General features: G+C 45.0%; 1 protein-coding gene across 4 annotated transcripts in view; it reads right to left on the reverse strand.

Annotated features, from left to right (window-relative positions):
• Positions 1-7676, reverse strand: part of ADCY2 (adenylate cyclase 2) — a 221309-nt gene extending 213633 nt beyond the window's left edge. For all 4 annotated transcript variants that reach the window (XR_006937251.1, XM_015282305.4, XM_015282304.4 and 1 more), the window contains exon 1: positions 7390-7676. Coding sequence is in view for 3 of the 4 variants with exons in the window: in XM_015282305.4 (XP_015137791.1) it covers positions 7390-7614 (225 nt within the window). In the remaining variant the exon portion in view is untranslated. The remainder of the gene's footprint in view (positions 1-7389) is intronic.
• Between the last annotated feature and the right edge of the window lie 2171 nt (positions 7677-9847).

Consider the following 9847-nt stretch of genomic DNA (forward strand, 5'->3'; position numbering starts at 1 on the left):
ATTCAAAATGTAACAGAGTTGAAAGAGTTACATTGGCTAAATTTTATGGGTAGCACATTACTTCACAGGACTCAAAGACATGCTTCCCAGCTTAACTCTACTGTAGCACATATGGTAAGTGAAGTTATGCCCTTCCTCACATCCTTGTAGACCCATGGAACCTGGAAATACTGGCATACTAGTTCACTCCTCTGAGCTACTCAGTAATGACTGCTGTATTTGGATAGTCGCTGTCAAACTGAAGCTAAAGGGTAGCCTGCCCTCCCCACTTTAGTCCCAGATTGGTAGCTTGAGAATCTGGCCATAATCAAGAACAAACGCCCAGACTGGAATTGTTTAAAAGTAAGGATCACAGAATTTCAACCAGGGAGCATGAGAGTTTCAACACAGGAGAAAACAGTGCGCATTTTAAAGGTCTGTTTAATAAAGAAAAAGGTAGGCTTAGGCTTATTTCTCTGCTGGGTCTTTTAAAAACACATTTTGCAAGAATATTCCAGAGCTTTTACATATCAGCATTAAAAGGTCACATGAAAAATAGTTTTAATATTGAGAAATCACAACTGTCATTGTGTAATTACATTTCAAGCTTTTCCAAAGGTTGGGCAATTACTTCCTAAACACAGCTATTTTTATGACAGAAAAAGTTCTTAAAGTTTACTCCCCTAAGGACATATTCCACTCTCTCAAATGCCTGTCAGTCAAACCCTGAGCGTTGAACCAGAAGCCATTGCTCCAGCACTTCAGAGCACATCTTCTGGATCAAACAAACCTCAGAACTAGGACCACGGATGGTGGAAGGAGCAGATGCCGAGACGGCAGATCTGAGGGCTGCTTCCTCTGCTTCTCTCAAAGGCCTGCTTAGAACATGCTCTCACCAGAAACAGTGTATATATTATGTAAAGATCACTAAGAACAAGAGTTCTGGTTAGAGAAAGAGACTAAGTAAATGTTTTGATCCAGGTTGGAGAAAGAGGCAACTGGGAGGGTAAGCATAGACGCTGCCTCACGCACCTCCACACAGACAGTTCAGTGGTTCTTGGCCCTTCAGCACAGCTGAAGCAAGGTTCAGTGTCTGGGTACCACTTATTTAAAAAACAGAAATAAAACATCTGGAGCAGAAAATGTGTAGAGCTGTTCTTTTTAGGAGGCTCAAAAGAGAATTACCCAAGAAAAAGAGAAGGTGAGGGAAAGGGGAATAGAACTCAGCTGTTGCACTGATTTCAGGGTCCAGAACCCTAAAAAACAGAAGTTTCATCAATTGACAGATTCTCCTATTAGCATATCAATATGGCTTGAGCTGACTCAGTTCTTAGTAAAATATATAGAAGCCACTATGTCAGCAACTGGGATAACCACCAGGTTATTGCTGGGAACTAAGGCACCAGATGAAAGATTAAGGGTGCTCAGCTGCAGTTGTTCCCATGCCCAGCCACTCCAGAGATTCACAGGCCACTTCTACCTGTATTAAAAGTCCATGCTGCCATCAGCTTGGAGTGACGTTCCATGCAATCTGGATGAGTCCAGTGACTGTTATCATTATAACAAGTACTCTCATTCACAGCAGAAACATTGCAACTGGGATGTCTAGCCAATTTCTCTAAGAGACTTCATGAAGGCTCAACCTAAGAAACTGATTTACCTTTTTGATGACAGTTTTAAGACTCCTGTAAATGAGTCAGATAGCTTCATCCATGACAAGGAACTTGAAACCAATTTTTAAAATTTTAAGCAAGATAACCAGAAGGATATTCACTGGTTCATGGCAAATCCACCATGAAATTGCCACAGATGATTTGTGAATCAACACACCTGGCTCAATGCTGATAAAGACAGCAGAAAATCACGGCCCATCCACCACCTATCTAATTCCCATTGCACCTCAGTAAACAGCAGCTGTAGTCAGTTTATCTGTTGTCACTTGTGTCAGCTGCACTAATGATTAGGAGTTGTGGATCCATGGCTTGAGTCACAGCCGGTGACCTAAATCAGCTTTCCATTGATAGAGTATCCACAAAGCTTTCACCTGGTAAACTTACAGCTCAAGGTTCACTGTGGTGCCAGTGTAGCCACACCCATATTTTTACCCAGCTCTTACTCAGCATTCAGGTTATTCAACATGAAGGATGACACAAAGCTAGGTGAAGAGAAGTTGCCACAGGCACCTCATTATCTGGATGGCTGGTTAGGGACTGGCAAATGAGACAAGCTGTTAGCAGCATTAAAAGCAACCACAGATGTACTAGGAGTGTCATTAATAAATCAAACAAGAGCCCAGGCTGATATAGTTACTGAGGAACTAAACCAGACACAAGGCAAGGTAAATCTTGACTCAGACAGGAAGAAGCAACCAACCTTTATGGGCCTGATTCAAGAGGTAATACTGGCTACAAAAGTCACACAGAGATATTATTGCAGAAAACAACTGGCAGGGAGGGCAAATCATGAGACTGTATCAGACAGCCAGCAGCGATACCTGGAAAAATATACTGTGATTTCATGGTGCCTAAAGATAAGAAGAAAAAACCCGAAACATGGGATTCCCTCACAGAACAGTTCAATATATAGCAGACTTTCAGGCAGAACTATAAGCTCACAGCTGCAATTATCAAAAGAGAAGACATTATAAATAAACTCTTTTTTGCTTTGAATTCTTCTTCATCTTGATAGGGGCATTAATCTGTCAGAACAAGCTTAAGACAAGACAACATACCTTGTGGGCACAACAAGCATGCAAACAGCCCCCCTCTTCAGCTTGATCCTCAACTCATGAGGATTCTGCTCCTTCATTACCTTTGCTGTGCCTTAGTTTTCTTTTTTGTAGGAATGGATATGCTGGAGTTTGAAAACAGCATAGCAGATGCTTTGGCTCACTTTTAGTCTGCAAGGATTCCAAGGAACACTTTTGAAGGCTTGAGTATGCTTGGATTTGGGGAAGACAGTTGCTGCTCTTGAACCAAATGTGCTATAAATTATACAGGGCAGATCCTAAAAGATTTCCTGAAATCTGCATTACGATTGAACATACAACACAGCTGTATTACTCTATACAATTAGTTACAACAGAGCACTTCATTAACACGGATATAACATCACCACAGCACCGCTGTGATGACTTGCTGGTGTGGATGAATGAACTTTTAGATCCAAAGTACTGACAAGGACATTACCAGAATCATGCAGCAAATGCCCACCTGCAGACACCCCATCACTTGAGACACTGATGAGAATGAACATGTCCCTCCTTTCTGCTATTTTAAGCTGTGTTTTCCACATGGACTTGAAGACTTTTTCCCCTCTATTTTAGGATGAGATTCTGATCACGGCAATCTGGAAGAGTTCTAGGTTCAGCTGATTGGTCAGTTTTTGCCAGAAGTACAAAGACTTCTTTTAGACGGAGTTAGACTCATCAGAGGAAGGGAGGATTTGTTGTCATTCTAATCACAGGCCCAAAAAAATGGCACTCTCCTAAGATGCTTACAGGACTCTTCTGACCCTCTTCTTTCTGTGCAAGTGACTTGGAAGCCAGGTAATAACTCCAACTCAGAGACAACAATTAGGCAGCTAACAATAAGTGACTTCATAGTGCTTGAGTTGAGGGAATACATCCCAATACTGCATTGTGGAAGGACTCTTCACTCAGCACATGCTCTACTTGACCACTGATACCTTCCAGCTCCATAGCACATCAACAGCCACATGTTAAGAACTTCACAGGGTCACCTGTAGCAGCAAGAATTCTGAAGGCAGATAAGGTTACAAACCTACTGGTAATACAATATAACCCTGCACATCAGGCTTGCAGTGTTTCAGCAAAGACCACTGACCAGACTGAAAGAAATGCATCTCTTGCAGTAGATTGGTGTCCCTTGAATTTTGGGAAAAGGGAAAGAAAAGTCTTGACAGACTTGAGTCTCATTTCACTTAAACCACATGGTCCTTAGCAGTGCTAAGTGATTCAAAGGACTGCTTTTATTGAAGCCTGTATCTGCAGCACAGTGCAGTCTTTATGTCTAGAAAATATATAATACATAGATGAAATACATATGTGAAAGGTACAGCATTCTAAAAAATTGAACAATTTGGGCATCAACCCTGTTTTCAGTCAGAGTTTTGTTTAACTGTATAAGAAACAAAACATCACAACAACAGATATTTCAGGTATGCAGACATTTTACATTAGGTATTTTAAAAAATATTAGTCAGTTTAATCTTTTTCCTATAAATTGCAGGTATCATAAATATGTTTTGACCAGAGACGTGGCTGTTCCAGATACAACTAAAAATGGTGAGATGTTTTTAGTACTAAAATAGGTGAGGGAGGAAAATAACAAGTTTGCCCTACACATTATATTATTAAAAGAGCAAGACAATAACCAGACAGAAAATGAACCTGACATCTGGCATTTCTAAGCACTGGAAGGCATTCACAGATTTGGGAAAATAATTTACTCTCTATCGATTAAAGCAGCTAAACATGGAAGCCTGATTTCATTTTGCCAGTTCTCCATTCACGCCAGGTACTACCAAGAAATACTGAGGATACTTTGACACAGGAAACTCAAAGGCTGATTCTATCCTTACAAAGCTCCACGCTTTGAATGGTCATCTTACAGGTAGACTCTGGGAGTCTCGTATCGAGTGTTTGAAGAGATAGAGCACTGAATCCCAAAGGTCAAAATCACATTATTTTCCTGAAACAAACAAAACCAAAAGTCTCCCAAGAAACCGGTCTCAGTGACAACAGCAGTACGCTGCCTGAAAGAAAAGTAATCTGATTTCCAGGCACACTTTGTAAGTAATCTTGTTTGCTGTAATTTTGCAACAGCTTTCATAAATTTTTCATCTGAAATAGGGAAGACTACAGCTGGTATTCTGGCAGGTTGAAAGAACTGAGTAAGTGGAATGCACCCCGGTGTGGTTGGCTCTGTTTGGGAGCAGTTAAGCAGACATTGTTTTCCCCTCAAAAAAGACAAAGTCGGATCTCACTGAGATCTATTTTAACAACTGAATTAAAAATTAAGTGGAAAGAAAACCTCTCGCTTCCATTGGGTTCATCTTCTCATAAGAAAGGCTAGAACAGAAGAACAGTTCATCTTGCATGTATATCCATTTTTTCCTAACAACGTCCGATCCCACATTTTGCATCCTAAGCTGAGCTTTGAAATAAAAGTGAGAAATATGAATCAAGTGTTGCCGTGAGTCACTTTGGAATTTTGTTTCCACAACAGGCTTAAGTAATTTTCAGTAAAATCTCCACTGCTATGTACAAAATGCAAAGGAAACAACTGTTGAGAAAGATTTCCTTTAACTTCAAATGCACGGCACAGACCTTCACAGAACTATCCCTATTCACTTCCACTGTGCCTCCTTTACAGAAGTAAATATTCTGTCAAAGCAATCACATACATACGTTCAAGATGTGCAAAATAAAGACAAGGATAACAGCATTGGCTCTCCTAGCTCAGATACTAATAACTGCTTGACACTTGCATATTATCAGGCAGAAAAACTCAACCAAGCTTCCACAGCTGTACAAAAAGAGCGTTCTTCAGCCACACACAGGAGAAACAGAAGTAAAGCCTTTAGAAATATTTTCAATCCCAAATGTAACTACAGCTTGACTATAATAAAAGGCTTTTAGGTGAACATCTGGGCAGGCCTCCAAGGGATTTTGCCCAACATCCTGCGGCTGAAAGTCGGCACAGACAAGCTCTCTCTGCGCCTGAAGTCGCTCTCATCCGCTGACTGGAAACTTTAAGGACGAACCCCACCTCTCTCTCCACTCACCCTCTCAGCCGTGAGCCACAGGAAGATAAAGGCTCAGGAAAAAGGTTCTAAAAGCATTTATTTTTTTTTTTTTTCCTTTTCCGGTATGTCTGGAATTCCACATGCAGTCTGAACTATAAAATTCACTCTTTCTGTAGCACAGCGCGTGGCAAGATGCAGTCAGCTCTTTGTTTTGTTTCCCTAACTTTCAGTTAGTCCTCTGAACCACCGTCGTGCTAGTGTTGTTACTATGAATGACTTACTTTGAGAAACAGGATTACGAAAAAAAGCAGGTGCAACTTGTGACAACAAGCTGCAGGTCGTGCCATGACTGAAAGAGATGAAATTCAGTGCTAAGAACTGTCAAACCCAAATCGTGCTGCCTTGACTGGAGGTAGCACTGCGTACCTCTCACACCTGCCCATGCCTCAGCCTGGATGCGCTTCTACTGCCATCCTTGGTCCCTCTAGCCCCGATGGATAAGTCCCCAGGTCAACTCACTTTAATTAAACGCTGTTTAATTTGCATTTGGGTACACAGAGCTCCACAGCTGAAACAGCTAAGAATTAAGCAACCGAATTAGGAGCCATCTATTATTACTGGCTTCACCTGAGCTGTTTCGCACCTGTTCTGCACTTAGTAGGACTAGCACTTACAAAAGAAAGCACTGAAAACATTAAGACAAATACCTGGAGGAAATAAGTCGGCAATTAACTAAGTGTAGCAAGTCCTGCAATCACTTCCTGAGGGTTTCAAGATAAAAGTTTGGTCACAACAAGCAGGAAAGCTGGGTTCTCTGTCTGTTCAAGCAGCGTTATGTGCAATGCCTCTAGGAGAGCCAGCAGGCTATACCTGACCTACTTGTCCTCGCCCCTACAGACCGTTAGCTGTATCCAATAAACATCAAGCTCCCCTGAAGACCGAATACCTAAACAGGAATAACAACAAACAAAACCCGAGACCCCTCAAATCTCCGCTCGCTACTTCCGAAGCCTACAGCCGTGCAAGCAGCCCCTAATCACTACCGGCAGCAAAACTCCGTGAGGAGCAAGAATGTTACTGCCCTCTGCAGCCTCTCCCTCGCGCTCGGCACAAGGGCAGAGCGGCCCGGCTTGCAGGGCGAGATCCGCGATGCCGGCTGTCAGCGGCTCCGCGACGCGGCTCCTTAACGGGGCCGGGAGCCCTCAGCCGCCGCGCGGGGGGCACCGCGCAGAGCCAACTTCGCCTCCCCAAGCAGCGAAGGCTGCGAGCCCCGAAGGCTCCCTCGGGAAAATGGGTCAAACGCTGGAGAACTGTATTACTGTAAGGGGGGGGCATTAAGAAAAGAACGGCCAGCTGCCTACTTGCCGTCCAAATGTATTTTGCCGTATTTTGGGGAGAGAATTTAAGCCCCGCCAGCAAAAGCAGAAAGTCAGCTGGCCGCTCTGCCAGCTGGAAGGAAGCAGAGCCAGCGAATTAAGCGAATTAAACTCGGAGCGCCCGCCGCTCCCTCCGGCTCCCTTCGCCTCCAGCCCCTCCCGCGCGCAGCGGGCACCCAACTTTGCCCGGGGGGTCCCCGCCGCCGCCGCCAACTTCACCCAGCAGCGGCTCCGCGCTCCGTCCCGTCCCCGGCACATCCCTTACCAGTCCGGAGGCGAAGAAGACGGCGAGCAGGGCCAGGCAGGCGCCCATCACGATGAGGAGTAGGAAGACGATGAGCGGGTGCTGCTGGCTCATGCAATAGTAGGACTCGTAGAGCCAGTCCCGGGAGCGGGACTGCTCGCCGCCCGCCCCGCAGCCGCCCGCCTGCTCTGCCCGCTCCAGCAGGTAACGGCGTCTCCTCCTGCCCATCATCGCTTCTCGCCACATCGGAGGCGCCGGGCAGAGCCCGCGCAACTCCCTCAGCGCCGCCGCTGCTGCAGGCAGCCGGGGAGGGGAACGGGGCGCGCTCCCGCGCGGGAGGCGGAGAGGAGGAGCCGCGGCGGCATGGTGCGGCGGGAGGGAGGGCGGCCGCAGCCCCGCGCTGCCGGCCCGGGGCTGGGCGACGCCGGGAAGCGCCTCCCCGCGCCCATGCCGCGCCCGCTGCTCCGAGCGTGGGGCGCTGCCCCCGTGTCCCCCTCAGCGCGACAAGAGGTGCCCGGGGAAAGCTCTGTGGTGCGGTTCCTACCGGCCGAGGTCTGTTCCACGAGATCCCTTTCCACACGGATGAATCTCTGGTTTAAAGCCGTACCTCGATTTTTTGTCAAAATTCGATATTGGAGCAACAAAACACGTTTTCCCTGCCTTTAAGCGTGGCCTCTTGCCTTATTCTGAAGGACTTGGTTACTCCTAACGAAGTAAGCACTCAGAACAAATTGCGGTATCATCACCAAAGTTTCATGTCCATCATGAGCAGCGTTTACCAGCTAAAGTTTTGCGCTCAAACAGAAGCAGTTCTCTTTCCCCAACCCACTGAACACCCGTATCTACAGCACAAATCATCACAGCAGCTTCAGTTCAAAGGGACCTCAAAGCCCATCCAGCCTCAAACCCTGCTTTGGGCAGGGCTGCCACCCAGCAGTTCAGCTGCCCATGGCCCTATCCAACCTGGCCTTGAGCACCTCCAGGGATGGGGCACCACAGCTTCTCTGGGCAGCTGTGCCAGGGCCTCACTGCCCTCTGAGTGAGAAATTTCCCCAGCATCTAATCTAAATCTCCCCTCTTTTAGTTTAAAACCTCCCACAGGATGCAGGCCTGCCTCAGCTCAACAGCGAGAGGGAGATGCCGCTGTGACAGGGGCATTACTGGGCCCCAGTGCCACAAAGGTGGCTGCTGGTGACCGGAGTAAAAGCCAGCAGCAAGAGGGACATGGAGTGATATAATACAACTAAAAGTGTAAAACTGGGGCTATTATCAGTGGTCATAGATGAAAGATTTAGAGCTAACCATGGCTGACCACAAGCCAGATAGAAGAAAAGGCAGGTAGCTAGTATGGTATGGACTGAAATTTCCCCATTAAGACCTGATGCTGCCTTCCCCCTCTACCATGTTCACATCTTCATGTGGAAGAAGTGATATATCAAGTAGCTTTGTAAGAAAACAGAGAAATCTATACTGTATATAGCTCTTAAACCCTGTCAAGACACTTACACTTCCTAGATTCCTGGGGTTTGAAGACAGGATAAGGTCTGACTTTCTTTGTCCCATTCCCTCCAGCTGCTGGAAGGAAGGAGAATGAAAGTTGAGGAGCTCTTCTCCTGAGATGCACGACTGGGCATCAGGCACAGTTGAGGAAGAAGTGGAAAGAAGTTCCAACTGCGCCCACTGTGCTGGGAAAGAGAGGGGGAACAATTCTCAAGAGCAGCAGTGATAAGATTGAAAGATGAACATAAATTTATGTGGGGAGAACATTCTGGCAGAATTAATTGCCGGGAAGGAGTTAGTAGAGGTGGGTGTGAGAATTTTTGCAACATGAAAAAGCTTTACTTGCAGTCACTTCAGAAATTGTGGAGTTGGCCACCCTCACTGTCACATACACACATCTAGTGGGATAAGCAAAAGGAGGTTAAAAAATATGTATCAAAAGACAAACTAAAATCACAACATAAATCTTTTAAAAGCAGATCACAATATTTGGGATTTGAAGGCTTCTGAGTGTCAATCTCTCAAGGGTGGGAAGACCAATGTCACACGTACTTATTTTAAATATAAGAATAATTACATGATTTTGCACAGACTCACAAAAGTGTAAAAAATCAGAGTGGGAAAAATAAAATGTTTTCTCTTTTCCATGTGAACAACAGCCATCTCCAGAAAAGTATTTGAGGCTTATACAATATGCTCATGCAAATGACAGTACTGCTTGTCTTTCTTCCTCAAGTTGATTCTGCTCAAATAGCTTTCCTCTACTTTCCACCTCTCTGAACTTGAACAGAAAAAGCCTTTCCAAGGAGTTTATGATGATGATTATGTCATTTGCTTGATTTGGTGTGGGTTTTTTGTTTGTTTGGTTTGGTTTTGGGTTTTTTTTTTTTAGTAATATCTCATGCCTGTAACAACTAATTTCTCATTATATTAGTCTCATGCAATTTCTCAGGAAATAAAATTATAATTCCACAGCAAA

Source organism: Gallus gallus, chromosome 2, assembly GCF_016699485.2.
Source record: "Gallus gallus isolate bGalGal1 chromosome 2, bGalGal1.mat.broiler.GRCg7b, whole genome shotgun sequence".
NCBI classification, from domain to species: domain Eukaryota; kingdom Metazoa; phylum Chordata; class Aves; order Galliformes; family Phasianidae; genus Gallus; species Gallus gallus.